This window comes from Microtus ochrogaster, chromosome 18 (genome assembly GCF_000317375.1).
Source record: "Microtus ochrogaster isolate Prairie Vole_2 chromosome 18, MicOch1.0, whole genome shotgun sequence".
NCBI classification, from domain to species: domain Eukaryota; kingdom Metazoa; phylum Chordata; class Mammalia; order Rodentia; family Cricetidae; genus Microtus; species Microtus ochrogaster.
In genome coordinates, this window is record NC_022020.1 from 43,733,781 (window position 1) to 43,759,903 (window position 26,123).

Below are 26,123 nucleotides of genomic sequence, written 5' to 3' on the forward strand. Positions count from 1 at the left end.
GAGGACCTACTAGATTAGGACTAAAGAAATCAAGTAAATCAGAGGATCCACAGCCAAGATGAAGTGAGAGACTGATGCAGAAGGTCCAGCCAAGGGAGAGATGGAGCAAGGGCTTGATGTTGGACTGGAGGAAGCTCAAGGATGCCTAGATGGGGGTTGTGCTAAAGAAATATTTTAAGAGACACTGTTTAGAGCTGGGCTCCCTGCAGTGAGCGAAACGCTTGTCAAATGCAGTGGTGGACTGTGTGGCTGGCTGGTCGGCAGCATTCCATCCATGCCCTGTCTTTCTAGGGAACAATCATCATTCTCTCATAACATCCAGATAAGGTCTCGAGCCTCGCTCTGTTGGGGACGGTCTGAACTACTTGAGAAGTACTCTCGTTTTGGTTTATAGCCATATCTGGCAGTGTCTAGCCTCTCGGTCTGGATGTGCCCGAGAATGAGGATGCTGATGACAGAGGAGCAGAGTCTCCAAAGAGCACAAAGCAAGAAGTAAACGTTGGCTATTTTCTGCCACTAAAGTTTGCTATTTAAAAAAAAAATTACAAAATTGTGTAGCTTATTTTGTTTGACACAGATAAAGATTGCTGGTTAGAAGTTTGTAATTAACGGCTACGTCTCCTTAGACTGTTTTTACTATGACAGGCAAAGTATGACGATGATGTTGCAAGAGGGAAAAAATGGGAGAAAATCCAATTACAGGGTTCATTTAGGAGAATTTATAACAGAGACTGGAGTCTGCAGATACGTTCGCTACCTCTCCTAAAACCATTACCAGTGAGGTGAAAAAATAAATTAATAGGAGACCCAAGTGTTTTATTCTTATTCATTTTTGTAGCCAAACTGGAGGTGGGAACAAATGGAACCCACAGACAACTATTGCTGAATACATTATGTAAGAGTCTCAATTTTGCCATTGTAGGAGCTCAAAGCCTGAGCAGAACAGAGATTTGTGTGCTTTGTCATTAGGCTATTAGACTTGTTTATCTATCAGAAAGCTGTAAGAAGAATAGCTGTTTATTGGAGCTGCAAAACTGTGCTTCATTCTTTTTATTTGTTCTGATTACTCAGCCAGGTTGGTTTTGAATGAATAATCCTTGAAGAGAGGAAGGCAGTTCATTATTTTGATCAAACCAATTGCTTGGGGGGGGGGGCATTGCGATTCTGGTATGACGAGAGAAAGGAAGCTTTGCTTTTGTTTTTATTTTTCAAGATGCAAGGGATTGTATTCACATTGGCAGAAGCAGTTTCCATCCAGGGACCATCCATCATACTTCTGATGATCACGCTTCCTCGGTCTCCTCTCCCACCATTTTCACAAGTTGGAGAATCAGAAGTGGAGATCTGCTTTTCACATTATTTTTAACAAGCTTTTTTTTTTTTTAAGTGCTCCAGCTGAGATTTCACCCTCTGGGTATTTTCAAATTGATTTGTTCAGTGAAACGACTTTCACTTCTAGATTTTTGTCAGGTATTAAAGGCAAGCTAATCGGTCAGTTACTCCTGGGGTCATGGTATTTCACTTTCTCAGTCATCATAATGCCCTGGGCTTCTCAGTGTGCTCACTGTTCCAGCAGTAACACTTCTGTTCCAAAATACAGCTGTTGGACAGAACAGAAGCACGGGTCCAAAATGATGGCACGAAAATACAGACGGGGAGAGAGGATAAAACTTTAACTGGTACTTTCTATGACATTTTGAAGTCATTAAGTATTTCAAAGCCATTAAAAAGATTGTTATTATTTTAAAAGTCATTTTTTAAAGGAATAAAATGGCCCACAATTCTGTTGACTGTGGGACATTTGAACGGTGACAGGTTCATAATGGGAGCCTCGATGCCTAAACTGTTGCAAATATTGTCTGTAAATAGAAGTGCTCCTGTATACTTTGTGAAAGTGTTTCTTAGGGTAACAGAACAACTTTTCCATTAGCACGTGGCCAGACCTTTCCATATGTGTTCTTAATTTAATTAATATAGGAGAAAGGAAGGACCAAGGTAACATCTCTGGGCATTCAGTCAGTGTTTTATTTCTATTGGATACATTTCCACCGAGTTACAGTGTTGTTTGACCCTCACCTTTGTCGAGACTCCTTGCCAGCACTGGAGGCATTGGCTACTCACTCAGAATGCAGGGTAGTACACATGTGTTGTGCCCAGAACCACATTCAAGAAAACATCAAACCATGGGACACCAGTGTGAGCCGCTTGCTTTTACTAACGCTCACCTGTGGACTACCTAATTCATAAGAACGGAGTGTTATACTCTGAACCTTCCCAGAGTTGTAAAGATAGATGAATGGCTACCTAAACTCACACTTAAACTTGAGCAAATCAATCAGGTTTTAGAAATTACACCAATCTAGCTTTTCAAAAATAAATTTTTTATGTCACACAGTATACTTTTTTATTTTGTTATTTTTTAACCAAGGACACATTCATAAACTGGCCTGCATCTCTTGTATGGATTAAAAGAAGTGAGGCCGTGTCCCAGACAGCTTGCTTTTCCTTCTTCATGCCTCATTTACTTGTAGCTGCATGAGACACACTTGGCTTGAGTACCAGAAGGTTTAGAGGTTACGAATAGAGGGATCGCCGAAGGAGAAGCCCCCAGGGGCCCAGGCATCCAATCCTGCCAGTCACTTTAGCCCATGTGTTCTGAAGTGAGTGGTCAGCCATGTCCAAAGCTACCCCGAGCAAAGAAAATGAACACTAACGGAGTTCGTTTGCTTGAGGCAATGACGAACCTTGTGATCCTGTGAAATCGGATCAGCGGAGACGTGAAAACAGAATGCCAATGTCTGTGGCATCAGCACTGAAGGGCAAGGTTAGAAATGGAATTTAGTGTAAGTGGGCTTGTCAATGAGGAAGCTCGGGGACCATAGCTAGACATTGGCTTCCTCGGGCTCTGACTAGTTAGCCTCCCTCCCAGAGCTGTCTAGCGTACAATAGGTTCAATAGGAACCGAGAACCCGCATCACCTCAGCATCCTGAGATCAGTGATTGCACGCATGCACCATCACACTTGGCTGTGAAAATACTTCTTCGATACAGAATTTAGTGATAAGAACAATGATTGATTATGTTTTAAAGATTTTTGAAGAAAAAACAACAATTTACTCAATTTTGTTTTAAAAACGTAATCAGAGTCAGGAAGAAGCACAATAAAGCAGTGTATATGAGCGTGCACCTGATGGCTTAGGAAGCTCTTTTTGCACATCCATTGTCTATATAGAGGAAAAACGCTGCACAGGACAGAGAGAAGAGGACTAGATGAAAGATCTTCCTGGATGATGCCTGAAATCAGGATGTGGGCCATGTCCTTAAAGCAGATTTTTAACTAACAGGAACCCCTGATCTTTGTGACTATTGAGAAACTGAATTCAAATCTCAGGCAGAAGCCTTGAAATTCCAGTGGTTATAAATAGAAGTATAACAGATACAACAATTTGTGTATCAGGAAATCAGATTACCACATCCCAATCCCACAAGTTTGGACAGTCTTCTGAGGTCTTTATTTAAAAACTAGACTAGGGGCTGGGCGGTGGTGGTGCACACCTTTAATCCCAGCACTCGGGAGGCAGAGGCAGGCGTATCTCTGTGAGTTCGAGGCCAGCCTGGTCTACAAGAGCTAGTTCCAGGACAGGAATCAAAAAGCTACGGAGAAACCAAGTCTCGAAAATCCAAAAATCAAAACAAGCAAACAAACAAGCAAATAGACTAGGGGACATAGAGTTTGGAAAGAATTCAGAGCTTAAATATTAAAGGCAAAAGGCATAGGGTTTAACTTTGAACTATTTAAATGGCATTGGATAAATTCTTATTGTTTCAGACTTTATGATGATTCATACAACATAGCTGCACAGAGAAATGAAGAGCTGATTCCAATCATTCAAATTGTACTTGTTTTCCCAAAGAAACAATGAACGTTGACTCTAAGTAGAAGCCGAAAGCTTGGGCTGGTGTTCTTTGGCTAATGCCTGACTTTTTGTAGCAAGAACTGAGGGAAAGAAATGTATCAATCCACTTAGACTAGGGAAGCGGAAAAAGAGTTAGATTACTCGGAGGTTGCCCCAGGGGATGAAAATTAACTCCCCTGGAGAGCCGCAAACAGAGGCAGAGGCTCATCGCTCTAACAAACAGAGAAGGATGGTTTCCACCTGTGGAGCTGCTGAAGTGCAGCGCTGGGTCCTTTCAGATTCCACCTAATAGCCTCAGACAAGGCTTCTTTGGCAGGGCAAGCCACTGTAAGCTGGCTGTTTCTGGCCCCAGACTCTCTGACCACAAGGGCTGATTAAGTTCATGAGTGAGGGTGGGTCAGATGTTCCCTGTATCATATTGTTAGCACTACCGAGACAGGCCACACCCCCATCGCTGGGTGTCAGTGGGCTGAAGCAGAGGAGAAACCTTCAGAATAGAATTGTAGCTGTTGATTTTATCTCCCATATTGTTTCCTGGTGAGGGGAGAAGGGAGGGAGGAAGGGAGGAAGGAATTGAGAAACCATCAGTATGGAATTATAGCTTTCTGTTAGATTTTATCTTTAGTATTGTTTTATGGTGAGAGGAGAAGGGAGGGAGGGAGAGAGAGAGAGAGAGAGAGAGAGAGAGAGAGAGAGAGAGAGAGAGAGAGAGAGAGAGAGAGAGAGAGAGATAGATCTGAAAAGGGGGTTAAGTAAAACTAATTGAAAGGTTTTATGTTTTCTTGAGGTGACACAGCTTACACATGGATTCTGGGGTTGGGCCCTAAAATGCTACCAGGATTCTGAGAGCCTTGGGGCCTGATGCTCACAGATAAAGCTGTCTTCCACGGCAGGAGCTCCACCTCAGTCTCTGGGGCTGCTTAGTAATGGTGTTGGCTCCCCAGGGAATGAGGCAGCAGAACAGACAGGCACAGAGGTGGCTTGCTATCCTGCTGTCATCACTTGGTGGTCAGCCTTGGAGCTGCTGACTGTGCTTCCACTTCAACGCGGAAAGGGGTGAGTTATCAAAAAAAAAAAAAAAAATCCAACAAGAACAAAAACCCAAAACCAAACAAAACCAAGCAATGTTCCTCCTTAAGGATTATACTGAATGTTAGGAATTTTACACTGAAGTATTTCCAGAGAAGTGGTTTGGTTTTTTTTTTTTTTTTTTTTTTGTCTGTTTGTTTTGTTTTGTTTTTCTCCTTAAAAAAACAAGAATTTCTCCTAAAATATCAAGGATATTAACTTGAGGACTGTGCCATGCATCTAGAGTCTAAATTTGACAATTGCCTTCGCGGAACCCTGTTTTATTCACCAAGTGTCCTCAGGTGGCCTGCTTGGGGTGGAGGTGGGGCAGTCCAAGTCACAGTTGTCCTGGTTGGCCAAAGAGATGTGATACCTGGTACCTCTACACTAGCAAATTTATGGAGATGGTAAAAATATGATTTGGTCATTTTAAGTGTCTCTCTCTCTCTCTCTCTCTCTCTCTCTCTCTCAGGCTGTTTTCTGGAAGTCATTTCATTTTCTTTAGGGAAAGGGATCTTAGTCTCTGGAATGCTATGCGATGCCCTTGCCTATGACAGAGTTGGCCTGAAGGTCAGACACCACAATCAATAGGAGGGCTGGTGGCTGCAAGGTGCTAATTGACATCCCCCAAGAGGAACAGTGTCAACAATCAATAGAGGAGACACACTGGCGTAGGTAGATTTATGGCTTTGATTTTGAAAGGGTGCGGGAATGCCCAGTGATGCTCTGCCCTGCACTCGTTTTGAATGTTAATGTTTTCTTGAGGATGATTTCAGACTCTCTGCGAGGATACTGCCTCTACTCACTGAAGCAGAATCCTCTGAAGAGTTGCTGAGGCGGAACTGAAATCATGGCTTGCCTCAAAGAAGCAGCTGTAGTGGCCGCTAACCGTGCCTCACATGGGCGGAAGATGCCCCTTTCACTCGGGGTTTTAATGGGATATTTCTAAGCCTGAGACAACAGCTTTGGAGCTGGGGTGTGCCCTCGCTGCTCGCTGCTACCTCTGCCTACTGCTTGAACTCAGCCGGGCCGGAACGAATGGAAACGAGGCAGGCTTCTAACTACCTGTAACTGTTTTCACCACCGAATGGATCAAGCGTCTGCCCAGCCAGATCCAGGTACTTGATCATAGCTGTGTCTTTGAGCTAATTAGGCAATTTTTCTGTAACTTTGTAATTTATGCATGAGCCATAATCACAGACACCTTTTGGGTCTAAGTTCTGCATTTAAATTGAACTGTTAAAGTCTGTTTAATCACCAGCTAGGGAAAGTTAGTCCAGGAGGGTAGAATGTAACAGCATCTCTCTTCTGAAAGCATGCTTGAGTTTATCATGGTTCTGGGACTGCATAAAAAGTAGGAAAATAGGCTTTCCCCCTTTCTAAGCTGCAGTAAATTATTCTTCAAAACTGTTTGCTCATTATTACAGTTTCTGCCTTCATTTGAAACACGCAGCCTTCTGAAAGGTAATAAGAATATTTTGATTTGTTTACAAAAGCTCACAACTCAGTAAAGAGTACTCAGTGCAGACTGCCCCCAGGCAGCCTTTTGAGGTGCCCCTTCTGTACTTCTTTTCTACTCCAAAACACACAAAGAAAGAGACAGGAAAGCAAGAGGAACAGGAGGGCTCATTACTTGAAGTTTACAGTCCCCCTTTGCTAATGGTGCCTTCAGGTTGCCCAGTTCTGGGCTGGATACTGCAAGGTCGACCTCTGATGTTCTCAATTGGGCTGCCCCCTTGCCTGGTAGTCTCTTCCAAACTCTCTCAGCAGGTGTTAGGAGGAAGATGATGTGGAGAAAGAGCTACAAAGGAGACCGGGGCTTTGGCTAAAGAGCCGCGTCCCCTGATGACCCAGAGGTGACAGCAGCAGTGACAGAGTCCACCCCCGAATCCAAACAGCCGTGTCTGCAGATTGGCTTTGCAGGGACAAGCAGAGAAGAAGCCTTCCAGTGCAGCAGCGTGAACAGGCACTCTGCAGAAACTGCCTGTTGACATTCGGAGCTGACCCGTTTTGCATGCCTTTAAAAAAAATACTGCTCGCGAGCTCTCTAGTATGCTTGAGCATATTTTTTTCCAGAGTAGAAAATAATATTCACCCTCAGCTGTCCTGTGAATTTTGAAGTTGGTAGGGATTGTGTTGGAACAGGAGGGTTATATTTAGAAAAAAAATACGTTGCCACGTATTTATGTCAACTGAAAATAAAGATGGGTTGAGAGGATTTAAAACATACAACACACTCAGAAGTCCCAGGACATGTTTACCTGGCCTTCTCAGATGATCATCTGGACCAGGAATTACTTGAACTTATAGGAAACATTTTGAATCCTTCTGTGTACACACAAGTGTGCAGGCACTCTTCTCGGGGATGCTATGCAGGGTTTCTAGAAGATTCACACAACAGTAACTGGATTACACTTTCATAGTTACAGATCTCAGTGCTTGAAAAATTGCTAGCCGTTTGGTCTTACTGAGTTAACGAGGAGTCCCGTATAGAATTTACCTCACAGTTGTAGGAAGTGATGGACAGTAGACTCACCGGGGAGGTTCGTGTACGTGGAGTGAGTGAGTGTGTCAGAGAGAGATGGAGGGGAGAAACTTCAGCTCTAAGAGTAAGAATGTGGCTGAGACTTTAGCGCAAAATATGGGCACTGAGTTTACTGAGCCTCAATCCTTGCAAGTCATGGTCCTGTTTCAGTGGTTAGCTCTGGTGCTATTGCAGAATACGGCAGCACTTCAGGTAGTCTCTGCCAGACACTACAAATAAAGTCAGCCCTGCCTATCTAGCCAGCTCCCTTCCTGTTTGTCTAAACAGCTGTCTCTCAGCTCTGCCAGGTAAATATAAATGAAGTAAATATGATCTTTTCATAGGACAGAGTGTCCTGTGAGTGCAAACTGGACAAGCCGACCATTGCTCTCATTTCAATGGATGGACTGTGTTTACATCAGCTTTTAAAAACATGTCAACCCACGAAATTAGATTTCTGGCCTAGAAGTTTTAAAAACTAGTCACGGCAATTATGTGGTTTAGGAGTACCTAAAACAAAGACAGCCTTGCTTAACTATGAGACCGTTAACAGCAGGGGGTGAGGCTTTCAACTCATTCTAACACAGTCTCTGGAGGAAGGGGAGATGCTACTCTTTGGGTAACTGGACAGTTTATTCATACCGCTCCATGCCTTTGTGTGCTATATTTACATAACAGAAACTAGAAATAAAACTCAATTTACTCAAAAATAGTAAAGAGAGAAAACACGATTCCCCTACTGCTTATTAAGGGAACCCCTGGAACGTGCCAAGAAGAGCTGCCAAGGGACCACAGCTGCCGTACCCACCACCACAGTGCATTCCAGGAGGGAAGGCATTTGGGCCCCAAGTCTGAGGCTCTAGAATCAAGGGTCTATGCATTTCTGCACAGCGAGGTAACAAATGCACGTGGCTATGTGTGTCTCTGCCACTTTAAAAGTAAGTTGCAGCTCTAAGCTATACTTTGCTCATAAAAAAGTATTTTTCCTTTTTGTGAAATTGCGTAATGAGATGCAAATTGGATAGAATGTCCAAGGGCTCCCAGCCTTAGAAGGGTCCCTGTTGACATTAATAGTTCCCGTGTAAGACATTAGGATTCAGGATATTGTAACTGGCTGAAATACTTCTTCAAGAGGCAGATTATGTAAGAATGACCTCTTCAGTGGACGGGTAGTCGCCTATGCCTGGCTGAATGTTTTATTAGGTTTTGGACCCCACCCATCAACACTGAAGCCAAGGAACTACCAGCTTTTCAAATCATAACTCTGAATGTGTCATGGTGACTGAACTGTCTGTGATTCTTTGAAACAGGACCTGTTTTTAACACAATGATCTCATATTTTAGCGCAGCTGAATGGCATGTGGTTTTCTCTCTTCATTGACTAAGTTAGCCAGAATCTTGCATTTTGAGTTCAGGTTCCTGGACTATAAAGGGGCCAGAAATTTGATCCAATCTGTACTCAAAACAGGCAGAACCCCAGAACTACGAGGAATTCTTCAGGTGCTTGTTGTATCCTAGGGGAGGAGGCACACACACCACGGAGACTTGTCCTTGGGACACATCTGGAGGCAGAGCAGGGAGTGCCATCTTTGGGAAAGCAGAGCTGTGAGGGCTTAGCTGGTAACGACCCCGAGAACACGGAGCAATTCCACTGGCGGACAGGGAGAGGAGTGTGTACTGTGCACAGAGCCAGGAGGTGTTATTGAGGGCGTCCTAAGGGCTGTTTTAGGTGAGCAGGCAAAATCAGAATGTTGTCCTCAGGTGCTTCTAGACTCTCCATCACCTGGGGCTTTATTTTGACCACTGTGTTGGCCATTTTACTAGAAGTCAAATGTATTTGCTTCATTTTGAACAGGAGAATAAATTGATATCATAGAAGACTCCATTGCTGTAACATTTACTGCTCTGTGGTCCAGGAAGCTTCAGAGCATCACATTCCACCCCCTTAACACACACCCCAGATCTGTGGGCACAAGGGTGCCCAGGTCTCTGGGGGGAAGAGTGGCTAAATTAAGAATGAACAGAATGCAGGTCTAAGAAGGGCAGATACACAAAGAGAAGGATGCTTTGTGACTGCTAAGGTGGGAAAGAGTGACCGACAGTGAGGACGGACCTGATTCAGCTGGGCTGCTCCCAGTCTGCCAGAGGAGTCAGGGTACTTCCTCTGTCCGTGTCAGAGGCTCCATGGAGATTGACTTGAGAAGAGGGGTGTGTTATATAATTTCCCATGGCATCTTTGAACTGAGGTTTTGTTTGCTTCGGTATTAAAATTAGACTTTATTTCTCGAGCGCACACAATTGGACCTGGCAGAGGGACGACACAGATGCTCCGAATGCTGGGGACAGCCCACCAGGGCCAGCCACTGCTGTGAGTAACCGTGGTCCTTCTTTATACTTAAAACAACCACCGTGTGCTTTCAGTTAGGCTTAGGATGGCTGTGCCAAAATCTTCTGGGATGATTTGTTTCCTCAGATGTCTTTATTCATCTAAAATAAAGAAAAAAAGATCTCATTGTTTCTGCTTATAAAAGAAGGGCTTTATTACTTAGCTAAAAACAATGCTAGATGTTTTGTAAGAATATTTTTTGCTAAAACGGGGACATTTTACCAAGACAGGCTTTTAAAAACTTAGGTGTCTGAACATTTGCGAGTCGTGGTAGTTAAGAGATGAAGGTTACGTCTCCTTCTCTGTCTTTTATCCCGTTTCCTTTAATTTACACATGCAGTTGAACATTTTAAATTTGTAAGTTGCTAATTAGCTGATTGCTGGCTTCAAATTAAGCATCGTCTTTGAGAGATTTCAATCGATTCTAAGTGAGTTTATAAAGTGGTTGGCATTTGTTTCTGAATATCTCCCGGTCCCCCGATCCCTTGGTAACCATCTCTTTTCCACCCACCATTTATCCACCTGCTAAGGGCACCCATGGCTGCTCCCCCTCCTCTCTCATGGGCACATCGTCCCCTTAGGGAGCTTTACCCCAGCCCCTGCATTCCTTGGCACTTTCATCCTGTCTCTTGCCTCTTTTCCTTTTCCTTGTAGGGACAGTCCTCATAGGGAAGTTACTGCTTATGGGGTTAGTGCGTCATTTTTCTTACTGAAGTACTAACGTAGTAAGAAGATTTGGTTATTGGAGCAAAATGTGTTATTTTAGTAAGAATTTGCTCACTGTGGTGTGCTGAAAGAGGAGGGGTTTACAGTTCACAATGTGCTAAAAAAAGTTATTAAAATTCTTTCACTTGTTTTTCTTATCGAACTGGTATCAATCTATCTGTCTATTATTATCATCATTGTCTATCTATATGCATGCAGCCTTTCCAAAGAAGGTGTCAGGTTCTGAACAAGGATTAACCAGGTTTTTGCCTCTTGCCTGTTCCTCTCTCCCTCCCTTCCCTCCTTCGTGCTTCCACTCTTTTCCCTCTTTCAGGGGTGTAGGGGTGAGGTTCTAGGGGTAGACCTGAGCCTGACTAGGTGACCTGCCACTGAACTACACCTCCAGCTGCCTTTTGCCTTGTGACCAGCAAAGGGTAGTAAACCAAAAATTAAAAGTGACTATTAAGCCACTGTAATAGTTATCAGTCAGAAAACAAAGTACCAAAGTCCTTTACAGAGTGACTGGGGGCAGAAGGGCGGTTGAGGATGAAGGACAGGCAGTGTGAGGAGGAATGAGGCTGGATCCTAGGGGTTCCCATGGGGCTGCTTGTTGCTGCAGACGCAATAGTGTGCATGCTTGTGGTCTTGAGTTACGGGTAAAGCCTAAGAAAGTGAAACACCAATCCAGGGCAAAGGGATGGCCATTTGCCCCATTTGAAGAAGGTCAAAGAAAATGATTTCTTGGCATTAAGATGTCTCTCTCGTTGCTCAGACACCAGTAGCGGGAGAAGAAATTGGGCCCGAAGATGGCTTTGCTGCTTTGGTAAGCCAGCTTCTAGCTTGGGGTTCATCTTCCAGGCCTACGAGTTCTCTCTCTGGCTCTCCCCTGATTTGATTTGACATCACAGATCCCAGATATCTTTAACTTTATAAATGTATATAATTAGTTTTCTTTTCCTACATTTACTTTTTGGATTGTGCGTTGTTTTCATAAAAGACATTCAAGAAATGCATACTTTGCTATGTTGAGAACAAAGGAGAAGATGCTGACTTCATTTGGGCCAGAGGGAAACTAGACACAGAATGGGATTCTGGCCAATAGCAAGGACAGGAGGGGTCACAGGGAGGGGAACTCATAGGGCAGGAAAAGGCAAGAAAGAACATGCCAGGGGCAGTTGAGACAAGTGCTAACCCACCATCAGATGGCTCTCCTTTGTGCTCTCCTGCTCTTGTATAATTTTATATCTGGAGTGATTAAGTCCAATGTGGCTACAGATGGCCCTAGTCTCTTATAATAAGGAAATTGCACTGGAGGCTCTAGCTACTGTCCTGTCCTCTTCTTCTCCAGACCCAATGAGAATTAACACCCGAGGCCAGGAGGATACTTTAAAAAAAAGTGAATTTGACCCAAATCCAACCTAGCAATATCGCCTGTATTTCTAAGGGGCTTATTTCTTTTTAAAATACAGTTAAGTTTTATCTCACCCTTTCTTCAAGAGAGGCACGAATCATGAATGAGACTTCCGACTGTTTCAGCATTCAAGACAAAGAAAATTAAAGTGGTTGAACTACAAAAGGGTCCTTTACTCCCAAACTGGTAACTGCATCCTCCCAGACACCGGTAGCCATCCTCTTTGTAAGCCTGCTTTTAAATAGAATAGGGATTTTGTTTTATATTTGTTGATGTGTCAAATTCCATGCGCGCTGTTATTGCAATGACTAATGGCGCACTAAAGGGATGGTTGGAAGCGAACTGAAGAAGCTTTGTGTTGATGCTTTAGATCATAATTTTTCTTTTTATTTGGTGGCTTACTCTCATTGAAGATAATTTCTATGGACACGTGTTAATTTCTATAGCCAAACATTCTGTTGTGTATTTTGTCTTACAGAAAAAAAAATCATAAGCAGTGTGTCATATCACTTTCGATATCGTCTTGTCTAGCATATAGGCTTTTCTTTACAAAATGTAAGCTGATTTAGCACAGTACCCGAAGATTTTTAATTACCTTTCTGTATTCTGTTATTTGCTTTTAGAAGCAAATAGTAATAGCTAAATGCCTCAATTTTAACAGTGAAATGTAATAGCTCTCTCTCTCTCCCTCTCTCTCTCTCTCTCTGCAATGGTGTTAAGTGATAGGAAGCCATCCACAGTTGAGAAAGCTACCGTTTTATTTGTAGCAGATCAAACTCATTTCCCCTTGCTCAATTCTCTAGGTCCTCCCAGGGTCAAGTATTGAACCTGGTCTTTGTCCGTTGAAGAACAAAGATAAAACACCTTCCTTGATGGTTTAGGAATCTGCTCCACTCCTTTCCCCTCAGCTCAGGCAGCAGAAAGCATTGTCTCTCTTAGTCCTGTCCGAAATGAAACGACACTTTGATTTTTTCTTCTTCTCGTTACACTTTTCAAATTTCACAGACGTTCATCTTTGTCCCAGTACTGAGAGATACACAGGGAATTCTGAATGCATTTTCACCACTTACTGACCTCTCTGAGGTCCCACGCTTGTTTAACAGCAAAGAGGAATCCAGACTCTGAAGCCCAGAGCCCAGTGCTTCCCGTGCGAGTTTCTGTACTAAACACCTTTTTCTGGTCTCAGTTTCCTCTCCCTGGAGTTGTAGAGGTCCCTGCTTTCATGACTCACGGATGTCACGTGTATCACAGTGCTGGCACATAGGTGCTGCTCAACCATTGATTGACAGCATTCTCATAAGGGTGTGAGAATAGCATTACTGTATGAAACTGGGGGAGTCTGGGGCAGAGAGGCTGAACATCTAGTTAACGGCGCACATCGAGCCAACATTGGTTTGCGTACGGATCTTCTTGTACGGATCTTCTTTGTTGTATTTGCACTCCCTGCCCATCCCTCCTGGTCCCTGGTGGCCGTTCTAAGGACAATCTGGTAATTTTGTGCAAAAGGGTTATATTACTCTCCTCACTCATGCAGAATTAAGTCTCCCTGGTGTGAAGGAAAGTTGGCTTATAGACTGTGCCTGAGAAGTATGGCTGTGATTCAAGAACGGGAGGTTCCATTCTGATCGTTACTTTCTCTTCTTTCCTTTCTTTCTCCCCAAAGATAACACAGCCTCTCCAGGAAGCAGCCACCATGATCTCTGCAAACTGAGGATGGAAGAACGGGGAGCCAGGAAAGTCTGTGCTCTGGATTCCCTGGACGATGGATGGGGGACAGCCCATCCCTTCACCTCTGGTACCCCTTGGGAACTTATCAGATTCTAGCATGTCTCTGGAACAGAAAACAACATTTGTTTTTGTGATTTTGTTGTTCATCTTTCTGGGCATCCTCATCGTCAGATGCTTCCGGATTCTTCTAGACCCATATCGGAGCATGCCAACCTCAACCTGGGCTGATGGGCTTGAAGGCCTAGAGAAAGGGCAGTTTGACCATGCCCTTGCCTAGCAGGGATGGGGTAGGCTGCCCTCCTAAGGAGGCAAGGTGTTTTATATCTGATCGAAGCTTCCTTTTTGTTAACATTCTCAACAAATCAAATTTTAGCCATATCTGACCTTAGGACAATGATTCGTTATTTCATAAACATGATATTGTATTAAAGGTGTCTTATTTGAGGATAATGGAAAGTTTATATTATGTAGGAAGGTACAGACATCGGTGTTTACTTAATGAAGGGATATTGTTGCAGATGTGATTGTAAAACCAAGACTCCTCTGTCAACTGAAGAATCTCTGATCAGAGCAGAGTATAAACAAAAAGAGAAAATCTGATCTGTGTCAGAGGACCAAGCTGAGAAGAGACCACCTTGCTTAAATAGTGCCTCTCAGTTTCATTTTGTATACATTTAGGCCCTGGGCAGAGTGATGAAGCCGGGGCTGAGACAACCGTAAACCGGTACCCATTTTCTCCCCAAAGCAGAGAGCACTAGGCCGCAGACAGCTAGATATTCACTTGGTAAATTTGGATGAGAATGCTATCATTTTCGTTTTTACATAACATTAAACTCAAAAGTCTACAGAGTCTTGAAATGACCAAGCCAAACCCAATCTCTGTATTCCTATGGCTAACACATGTAGATGCACCGATGTATAATCTGAATTCATTGTCTTTACATTTCTGATAGAACTCATGGATTACAAGTGTAGCGTCAGGGCTTTGTTTTAAGAGGAAGTTCACCGCTTAACAAGAAGACTGTGGTTATAAGAGGATTATGTGTTTATATCTGTATATAGTTATCAAATAAAAAAATTTCAAAATGCGGCAATAGAGCCTCTCATTTTGCTGAAATAAATGTTGGTGGTGTGTGGTAGTAAATGGGTTAACATCCCGAAAGAGGAGAAGAGGAAACGTCATCCCATTCACGCCTGCCCCCCTCCATGAAGGGTGCCTAAAACACAGTGCAGCCTATTCTAAGGAGGGTTAGGAGAAAGGAAGGCTATCCAGGAAAGGGCAGGGGGTCCAAGAGAGGGAGATGGATACTATCCGTGTGCATGCGTGAACAGTCACAAACCTGGAGAGAGAGTTAAGTGGGAAAAGCCTGTGACCCACTGTTGAAATGACACCTCAGAATCATCTGGGGAGCTTCATATGTATTCTGACTTGTCTCATAAATGTCTCACATGGCCATGGTAAGAATCTGTCTAACAATATGGAAGAACGTATGAAGTAAGAGCAGTCTCGGGTGCGCAGTAAGTTTGAAGCCAGTCTGGACTACATGATACCCTATATGAAATAAACAAACAGTAACTCTCAAAATCCTACCCGAGATTCTCCTAACTACTCAGTTTCTCCTCGGGATAGACTGCAGTCTTCCATCCTAGGGCTTGAGCCTATAGATTTGAGCTATTGAACGATGACCCGGAAGATAAAACATGGGTAGTGATGGGTGTGAGCTGAAGCCACCAGTGTAGACAGCGTTCCAACAGACGGCTGCTCCTGTGCATTCATTCACATCTGAGCTGTCGGTAAGTTACTGTTTGGACAGAATCTAGAACTTGACCTAGGAGGAGAGGGGTGGCATGGATGTATTTAAAGAAGGGGAAGAGAGCAGGCAATATAATAAGGAATTGATGGTTTGAGTGGGGAATTTGGGCTGGGAGGGCCTGGCTGGAGGAGACAGTGGGGCTATCCTCATGAAAGACAAAGTAGGGCTGGAAACCCACTGGTGATAGTGGGAGTCACTGTGGATTGATAATAAGGAAAATGACATGAAGAACCTGGTGATAATCTCAGTTTCTGCCTCCTTCCTTGGGGCAACCCCAACTTCTATTTATATAAGGGGAATAAACAGAAATATCCACCCACTCTGTTTAATGCTTCTGAGTCCAGGCCTTGCCTGTAAGCACACTGGGCCTCCCCAAGTCGGCTCTTCCAGGCTTTCTCCTTTTATTGCCTGTTCTATTTTTTCATTAGATTACAGCTCCTTATTCTGTTGCCCTCACCGAGTCCCCATCCCCACCCTCTGTCTGAAGCAAGAGTACCACAACAAGTGATAAAAAGCTTTGAGCTTCTCAGAGTAAATTGACCCCCTTCACCCCCTGCCCTGAGACATACTCTCAACTTTTTGGGGTAAGAAGCATATTCTAAAAATGTCTGGCAAGATGCCCACCCCTACCCCCTGCTTTCCGGTTATAGGAGTTACAGGACAGCATTGCCTATCTTACAAGATATTAATAATGAGTCGACCTTTATCATGTAGATCTGCATCTCAGGATAGGAAAAAAAATGCTTTCCAATGTTGCTCCAGATTTGCTTTTTGATTCAGGAAGAAACATAGCAATGCCATTTGTAGTCTGAGCTCTAAATTACAAGTACATGGTTTATGTCCTTCAAGACACCCCAAGTTTTAGATCAACATCTCTTCCTCCAAGATCCCTGTTTAAATATAAACAGGCATAAAACATGTTTAACTTAGGGTATGAAGGAGATGAACTCAACTCCTGCTGTTGGATTTGTAAGCATACCGGTATGGAGAATGCTATTTTCAAGGCTTAAAGAGATGAGGGAAGATACACAACTTTAGGAGGCAGCAACTAGATTCTTCAGATATTTATATATGTAGAAAAAAATAAATCTATACAAGTCTCCTTTTTATTGTCCTCACTGCATGGTGTGATACTCAAACGCCTTCAGATTTTAAATATATTGATGCATTTGCTATGCCGAAGAAAATTCCCCATAAGTAATTAAAGCATGAACCTTGTAGTGTTAGGATGTCAGTTTTCAGATCTGACAGGTGAAACATATGGAAACCTGGTTATTTCAGGGAAGTACTGTAAGCCCCAAAGCACTGTGAAAAGTCTGAGGTGGATGTCTCCTTTGTTGACTTATAATGAAGTTCCCAGAAGTGGAGCCCAAAGCCCTGGGCACACACAATCCGGGGTCAAACTGGTCTGTGCCTGAAGGGATTATTTGCTTGAGAAATCGTCCAAGCTTTGTACATCTTGTTTCTGAAAAAGGAGAGATGAAATTTCCAGGCGAACATCCACGCGGCAGACAGGAGCTCACCCTATCCTACAGTTACTTTGGCTGGAAGAGCCAGGGCCCAGCCAGTCTGGGGCCCTGTCCAAGGTGATTTTTTTTTTTATTACTGTTTGTGTGTTTGTTTTTAGTGTTAGAGGGCCCTGTTGGATTTATCATAGAGCAAAAATGTGCTCCAGTTTCCTGCTACCAATGAATACTCGTGCCATGTTCCAAAGAGTCACAAAATCCTCTGTGATTCTCTGCTCCACAGGCTTTCACGATATCCAGACCGGAGGTCCTGGAAATATACAATTTAGAGAAAGGGGATTTCATTTAAAGTGTGTTTCAAGAGAGATTTCCCCAAGCCCTGTCATCGACCCAGAATGCCCAGCTTATTTCTGTTTTGAAGGAAGTCGATTTCCATGGGTTCTTGGGAACTTCAAGAACCACAAAGAAGAAGGAGGGTTGCTGCCCATCCTGGGTGTCCCTCCTTACAGATAAAGAGGCAGAGGAACAGGACCAGAGGTGTAGGAAATAACGTGCATCCTTCTCTCCAGTTTGGCTTCCTTCACCTGTGCTCCTGGATCTGGTTCTGTCCTTCTCCACTGTTTAGCATGCCATTACTCAGTCTGTGTGTTATCCAGGGTCATCTAGACTAAAGGACCAGCTAACAAAGCCATGCATAGAAATATCCATTTGCTGACTAACTTGAAATGTTCCAGTTTTAGTTTCTTTCCGCAGCACGAAAACACTTGTTTTGGAAAAAGAAGCCCTTTAGCCGGTGTATTATTTTCAAATATCCTGAAGCTTAGGTGTCAGAATCATTTCCGGTGAGACTGCAAGAGATTCTTTAGCAAAGATTCTTTCTTGAAATGCAGGCTAATCAATCTAGGGTAAGGTTCCTTTAATCCAAACAGACTTCTGAGCTGTTTTTCTTAGCAGAAGAGGGCATGACAGGCAAGGAAGGATCCCACAGTGTTCACAGAGCCTGTGGCTACTCTCCTGTCCTTGGGTCATCAAAGGCAAGCCTGGGAGCTCTGGGGACCCAGCCAGAGCTTCAGAACACTCACCCTCCAAGAGGTCGCTGGAGTCTGAAAGCAGATTTTATCCTTCTCTGTTCTGCCTTTCTTCTTTGCCAGAGCAGTCCCTCCCCCGGCCACCTCATCTGAAGCTTGCTTTCAGCAGCGGGGTGGCAAGTGATCAACTGCAGTCTGAAAATGTTCTGGAAAATTCAGAAGTAAAAGAGCGATAACATTCACATCGTTTTTTGTTTTTTGTTTTTTTTAAGTCGTATGTCATTATAACTATTCTACCATTGTTGACCCTTCAATGGCCATAGTTTGTAAATTAGAATTCAAGCACAGGAAAAATTTCAGTGTATGTTGGCCTTAACCTTCTAAGGGGGTCTGTCTTCAATATGGGGGTGCTACTGGACTTGCTCTCTTTTATGCTAATTTGAATGCAGGAAGAAGCCTATGAAGCGACTAAATTTCTCTGTTACATGTATTTTTCCCCTTAATAACCAGTGACAAAGGACAGGCTGACTTCTTCCTGACCTCACCTAACTTCTTAGAGCATCCATTGTGTTTCTTTCTTGTTCTACGTTGTATAAAGGGCACCCTCATCAGCTAGCGTGTCTCTTCCTGAACTTCTCATCAGCGGATCTTGTTCTGCATCTGGAATGACAGAAATTTCTCTTATGCTTGCATGTGACTGCCCTCAAGCTATAGTTACTTCTGAAAGCCTGCTCCCTTCAGGCCTGTATTTCTGAGTGTTTTCTGGCAAAGGGCAAGATGCCTTTCTTGGGGAAGATCTTTGCTTCTAGATGGTACCTATTCCTCCAAGGAAAATGATTGAGCAGGGTTGCCTGCTGCCCATTATAAAAGACTGGTATTTCCCAGAATGAAGATTCCTCTCTGATCCAGCGACCCACTGTGTGTGTATGCATGGTTCCAAACGTCATGGAGTTGTCCTGTGGGAACTGAGCAAGGGACCGGAAGATATTGCTATTGCATGTCCTTTGTGTCTGACCCAGGAGAGACAGCATGTCCACATCTATGAAACTGTGTCAGGCTGACCAAGGAGTCTGTAATTGCTGGAAGTTCTGGTTCCCCAGAACAAATACACCCAGTTTCTTCAATAATACTTCACATTATGAAATATTTTGAAACCATCTCTTGTTCTTATCAAACTTTGGACACTCATCAGATTCACGCAGACTCTAGGATCTAGACAGGAAAAGAAAAGTCCATACATAATTAATTAGGATGACTTGAATCAAAACAGACGAGCTTTTATTTCCCTAATTGGAGAAGTGATAGTTCATGAGGATGACGTCATCTGGTGTCTATTCTAACAAGCCTCTAAAAAACCCAAACAAACAAACAAAAAACTAAAAAACCACACACAGTCAAAATATTACAGGAAAAGACAACTTCTCCAAAAGTGGCTGTTAAACTGGTGTCTTTCTCTATTGCAGTTCTGTTTGGATCTTTTGAGTTTGAGATCTTTGGGTTATTTTCTCTGGTAAGTTGAATTGGGTCTCTTTCTCAATAAAGTGAAAATATTTTCAAAAATTAACTTGTTTTTTTTAACAATTTCATACACATATGCAGTGTAATGCACTCAGATTATGCTCATCCATCTTTATGTGCCCCCCCCCCATTTTAGTTCCAAAAACCACTTGTACAATTGCCCAAGATAAAAGGATTCTCTGGGCACAAGCCTTTAATTCCAGCACTCAGGAGGCAGAGGCAGGTGGATCTCTGTGAGTTGGAGGCCATCCTTTTCTACAAGAGCTAGTTCCAGGACAGGCTCCAAAGCTACAGAGACACCCTGTATCAAATTTAAAAAAAAAGGTTCTTTGGATAGTTACATATTGGCTGAATTACATAGAATCCCATAAGACCTTAAGCATTTTTTCCTTCTCTGAAGTAGACACTTATGCTCCCAACACACAAGATCATATCAATACCCCACCGTATTCAATAGTTCCATACTGTTCCTCAGCAGAGTTGTGCAGCCCAGTCCAAGAGCTGAAAGTTCTCTTTCCTAAATTAATTATTTCCCTCTTGCTCCATTGTCTGAAGCTCATCATAACCTGATTGGCCCTGGTATATTCATTCATTGTGCCCTTATTTATGTATGAGAGAGAGAGAGAGAGAGAGAGAGAGAGAGAGAGAGAGAGAGAGAGAGAAAGGACTCCCTTTGTGGGAAACTCCAAGGAGATGCTCACAAAGGCATCCCAGGGAGCACCAAGACTTAACTTAAAGCTTGCAACAAGCATCAGAAGACAAGGAAACAACCTAAGTGATGTTTATGTGCTGTCTTATGGTTTTTATTACTGTGAAGAGACACCATGACCACAGCAGCTCTTATAAAGAAAACATGTAACTGGGAAGGCTTGCTTATGGTTCCAGAGGTTCAGTCCATTATCATCACGACAAGGAGCATGGCAATGTGCAGGCAGATGTGGTGCTGGATCTGAGTGTCTTACACTTGCATGCAAGAGGAAGTCAACTGACTCCTTGGGCACTCTCCTGAGCACAGGAAACCTCAAAGCCCACCCCCACAGTGGCATGCTTCCTCCAACAAAGGCCATACCCGCTCGGACAAAGCCACATCTCCTAATAATGTCACTCCGTATAAGATGATGGGGGCCAATTAAATTCAAATTACCACATGCACCTTTCAGAGGTCAGATAAGATGTTATAGATTCAAACTGAACAGTGGGAGGCAGCATGAATGACATCTGGGGACTCTGCTCACATTGGCTTGGCCTCATTCCCTGTGTGTCTCACTGTGACTCTGGTTAAACATGGAGAACATCTGGTGGCAAAGGCTATCCATCAATTGTGAATCAGCTTGAGCAGTGACTGATGCTACGCCTAGAACTCCTGCATCCTGAGTTGTCTGGGCTGATCAACATTCCACGTGGAACTAGGTGGCAGGCTTCCTAAATTCATTTAAGGACTGGGGCCTGTGGTTCATCAAGGCCCTGAGCTCAATCTGGAAGAAGAAAAATAATCAATTCCTCTCAGGCTTACTTTCATAAGCTGTAAATTGAGACGTTTGGGCTCATTTCCAAATTCCTTTTACCTTTTGGTGAAACAGTCATAGTGAGGACTTTGGGGACCATTTACTGAATATGGTAGGGAAGAGGTTTGAAGAATTACACCTATGCCCTTATCAAATCCCGAGCGAAGTCGCATGAGGATTTGAATTTACTTTGCTGCCGATGTTTTCGGAGCTGTAGAGTGGCCCCAGAGATACGGCCAATAGAGGACGCCACAGAAATAAGGAAAGCTCAAGAAATCAAAACTAATGCCAAGTCGAATCAACATTCTGGAAAGCTGTTGTCATCGTTGTCAAGCTCAATAGACTACCTGAGAGAAAGATTATTTTTTGTAAGAACCCGAAAAGCAGCCTTTGATAAGGATTATGGGGTTGATTAGCATGTGGATCTGTTGTATCTTGTTCTAGACAAGTGCTCAGCTTGTTCATATTTAGCTTCTAACCCTCACTATTCTTTGTGACCTTGAGAAATCGATTAGCATTTTTATATCTAATTTCTTCATATATTCATCTATACAGAGGCTATACAGAGGCCACAGTGGTTAAGAGCCTTTGTTCCTCAATAGGAGGCCCTAAGACCTCCACCACATTCAAGTAATTAGCTAGGATAGGCCTCATGTTCACCTGTTGCTCCAGCCTGGGGGAACAGGGCAGGAAGGTTGCTAGGGCTTGCTGATGCCAGACAGGTGTCAGGTTTAGTGAGAGCCTGTCTCAAAGGAACAAGACAAAGGTAATGTAGGAGGTCCTTCTGTATTTGTGTTGCTTTCATTGGTTAATAAAGAAACTGTTTTGGGTCTGGTGATAGGACAGAGTTTAGGTAGGTGGGGAGACAGAATTGAATTCTGGGAGGAAGAAAGAAAAGTCAGATACAGAGAGCCGCCATGGAAACGCCAGGTCAGACATGCTAAATCTTTCCCCGTCAGCCACAATCTCATGGTGAGCACAGATTAATAGAAATGAGTTAAATCAAGATGTAAGAGTTAGCCAACAAGAGGCTAGAGATAATGGGCCAGGAAGTGATTTAATTAATACAATTTCTGTGTGATTATTTCGAGTGTAAGCTAGCTGGAAGGGGCCAAACAAGGGGCCTGCTCACTTCAACACAAAAGATGACAGGGCAGGACACTCAGCATCATCTCTAGGCCTTTTCATATGTGTGCAAACACATGTGACTTGTGTGTGTACACCACATACACACACCACATACATACGTACACACACACATGAACTCAACTGAACCTAATATCAACAGCAATCCACTACCGTGATTTCTAAGGATTAAATGGGATGAGTCTTGCACCTAACAAGCTTTCAGTAAATATTGGCTGGTTCCGTCATCGCCATGATGCAGAAGGTGCCTCTTAATGTATATGCCTCACGGAAACACTGCTATTTAAATATGCTGTCAAATCAGGGAGCTCCCTTTAACAAATTAGACTCATACAGGTCAATGTTATAAAATTGTGCTTCTGTAATTGCCCCGTGTAGTTCTCCAGGTTCAGAATGTAACAAGGAAAAAGTGAAGATCATACTTTAAGCTCTGCACCTAAAATAAAATCTTCATCTTTGGAGCTTGCGCAAACCTCTAGGCATTGAAAGACAAGGCTTCTCTTTTTCATCCCCAACGTTATCTTTCATCAGACTTTTTTTTCCCTTACATGAGCCAACTTTGAAAACACTTGGAAACAGAATGCACTCACTCTGAGGCTCCTCACTGCTTCGCTGATAACCTTGGTAATGTCAATTAAATCCCTTCATTTCCCCCACAAAATGTTAATACTACATGGAACTTTTGAGCACACGAATCAGTGACCTTTTGAGTGCTTTAAGCCCTTCAGAAGTATTAAATGCCAGAATCTGAATAGTTGAAAGTAGAAGACATCTGTTTGTTGCTCCAAAAGAGTCAAACTAATCATACCTTTTATTGCTAAAATGAGTCATACTGCCCAAGTAACAAATGCTGCCCCTGAAGTCTGCACCTTCCATGGCAACCCCACAGGCCCTATGGTGACTGTGCGTTAGTGGTTTAATCCCTGCTCTTTATAGCCTCTATCTTAGGATAAGTAGAGCTGGTTGCTGCTATTTTTAGATGAAATCTGTTTTAAATGGGGAAAATATTCATCTTGAGATTACCCTCCCCCAAGAGTTCTGAGCCTGAGCTTTCATGGAGGTCACATCACTCTTCTGACTGATTTGTAACTGGAGCCTCAAAGAATTCCGAGCCAGAGAGCCCAGGACTGGAACTATGTGTTTATTCTCACCAAGGAGGGCAGGCTGCGAGAATGACATGTCCTCTAACTTTTGCAGAGGAATCTTTGGCCAGAAATCCCGTTGACTCTTTGGAATCAGATAGCTCTGCCTGGTACACTGGACAGATTTCCCGGTGTCAAGTTATTGGCCCAAAGCTTTTAGTGGTGAGGTTTCCATGCAGGAAGGACCTCTGAGGAGTGGCAGCGTCGCTTAAGGTATCACTTGAGTTTTAAGGCAGTAGCCTTATAGGCTGTTGCTCTTCAGGGTTAGCTTTCCATTTCTGTGATAAAAAAACCTGAGAAAATAATGCTGTGATAAAAGTACCTGAGGAAATAATTTATAAAAAAAAGGATATCTTTTGGCTCATGATTCTGGAGTTTTTACTCAATGGTGGTTTGGCTATGTTCCTCCAGGGCTGGGGTAGTATTATAGTACAGTGAGGTGGGTCCATGTGACAAAGAAGACCTGTAGCCAGAAAGCAAAGACACAGATAAGAGAGGTGAGCGTGTGCATTCTGATAGCCAACTTCTTCTTCCGCGTAGGTCCCACCCCTTAAAGGTCCCATCTCCTCTCGGTAGCTTCACAGGACATTTAAGATCCAAAGCATGACACACCTTCCCCGTAGTGCTTTTCCCTTGTTTTTTTTTCCCCCTCTTGGATTCTACATTACTGGATCATCTCCCAATTTTGTAGAGCGTTTAACAGATAGAAGTTTCCATATAGGGAGGGCATTTTCTTCCACCTCTTCATTCATTCATTCATCAGCATGTCTGATTAACTAACTCCTGTTGAGTACGAGGCACTATAATGGGCCTTTAAACTTTACCAAGATTAATAAACACACTTCTTCCTCTCCGGGGGTTTGCATTTATGTTAGAAGCAAAAGATGTTCAAATGCCAGCCATTTGTGACTAATAGCTTTTTGAAGAAGTGAACATTCTGATAAAATTTTACCTGAGATGCCTTCAAGTTTGCCTTGGGGTTCAATTGACCTTCTAGAGAAATAGTTTTTGTTGGGCTAGTTTTATAGTAAGTGTAATGTTAAATAAAGGTGATTGAAACATGTCAACATGTTGAACTTGAGCGAGGCATCCGGAGTCTAGAACTATTCATTTCATGTAATGTTTTGAAGATGAATTTAAAGAAAATCCATGCGTTTAGACCTAATTAAAAAACCAAAATTTTTAGAAGAATACGTTTCAGAAGTGATCTGATGGAAGGGAAGTGGCCGTGAAGATTCAGACCTTGGCCTCCCTGCAGAGGAGCTGGTGCAGAGAGCTGACCAGGAACCATCATCGGCACTGCTCATGGAGAGGACAGGCTGTTTGTAACCAACGTGAAGTCCTCTCTATTTTCAAGCTAGGATGAGATGTCAAATATTTAATAGTTACATTTTACACAACATTAATAAACTGGTTTTTGTTAGATGTCTAGATATCTTCTGATCCCTAAGGCCACAAAATGCCGGCTGTGGTAAACATTTGGGTTGTGAGTCTTTTGTGCTAAAAAATGGGAGGCTCGTTGTTAAGTTGGGAGTACAGCCCCCAGTCCCAAGGCCTGAGAATTGTAATGGTCTGAACTCCAAATCCCAGGATGACAGGTCCTGACCCCTCCCATAGAATATTTAAGTGAACTCCCAAAAGAGGATCACATGGTCCCTTTTCCTTCCTCCTGGCCTCCGAGTTCCCCATGGGGCCACCCGAGAGCACAGGAATTCCATTAAACCTGGATATTTCTTAATTTGGCTTGTTTTCATTTGGCTTGATTGGGAATTTGCGTCGGCAGAGAGCTCGCATTAGGAAAAATTCATAACACTCATTACTGTCTTTTTTTTTTAATTAAAAAATTTTGGGAGGTAGAGGGATGTGTGTGTGTGTGTGTGGTGGAGGTGTGTGTGTGTGTGTGTGTGTGTGTGTGTGTGTGAAGTATGCACATGTGTGTAAAAAACAAAGGAGGACACTTTGTCAAATTTCTCTGTCGCTGTCCATACACCTAGGCTGGTAGTCAGCAAGCCCAGGCCATCTCTCCTGGTGTTACCACCCACAGCGCTGGAGCCACAAGTGTGTTTGCTTGTGCCCACATTTTATATGGTGTTAGGATTTGAGCTCAGGGCTTCACACTCACATGTGTTCAGCAAGAACTCCTTGGGTCATATGTGAAGATCCCTTTGACTGTCCTTTTCCTTTTTCTCACCTACCCTTTCTTGTTTTAAAAAATGACTAGTGTTTCTCTATAGAGGAATTTTCTTTGGATTAATTTTTCTTTCCTTTGGAGTAAATTTTGTTTTTTAATCCTCCTTTGATACACATGTAATTATACTTAAAACAGCAAGGCTTTTGTCCCTTTTAACATAATCCCATATATGAAAGATAAGTGGAAATCTTGGTTTTCCAGAGTCATACCCTTCTCCTTTCTTCCCCTCCAACTTGAAATGGAATTTAGTATAATAAACATTTACTTAATAAGCATACCCAAACAGAAGAATTGGAGTGATGGATTGTTTTACATATAAACATTCACTAACAAAATTTGGCCAACTCTTTTTCAGTTTAACTCACTAGCTTTCCATGGCTAGAAGCCTTTCTGAACTCTACTGTATGGATACTTGTATTTTAAAGACATACATTGGGTCCCAAACTTAGTTGCTTAAGCCCTAATTCGTTGGTCTCTCCTATGACTCAACAAGTCTATGTTTTTAAAGGAAAGACTTCAAAGGGAGAGGTGAAATGGATTTCAAAAATGAACAAATCTTGAAATCTAGACACAG

At 43.0% G+C, this 26,123-nt stretch overlaps 1 protein-coding gene across 5 annotated transcripts; it reads left to right on the plus strand.

Moving 5' to 3' along the window:
* Positions 1-4,883: 4,883 nt before the first annotated feature.
* Positions 4,884-14,825, plus strand: Ctxn3 (cortexin 3). 5 transcript variants are annotated; one of them, XM_026783316.1, is made up of 5 exons: positions 4,884-4,973; positions 5,458-5,660; positions 5,762-6,103; positions 9,799-9,877; positions 13,675-14,825. In XM_026783316.1, exon 5 carries the CDS (start codon positions 13,774-13,776, stop codon positions 14,014-14,016), a length of 243 nt encoding a protein of 80 aa, XP_026639117.1. In that variant the 5' UTR covers positions 4,884-4,973; positions 5,458-5,660; positions 5,762-6,103; positions 9,799-9,877; positions 13,675-13,773; the 3' UTR covers positions 14,017-14,825. The 5 variants fall into 5 exon arrangements, with proteins under 5 accessions (XP_026639117.1, XP_026639116.1, XP_026639118.1 ...); XM_026783315.1 differs by having other exon boundaries at positions 5,491-6,103; XM_026783317.1 differs by lacking the exons at positions 4,884-4,973; positions 5,458-5,660; positions 5,762-6,103 and adding an exon at positions 9,116-9,238.
* Positions 14,826-26,123: the final 11,298 nt, after the last annotated feature.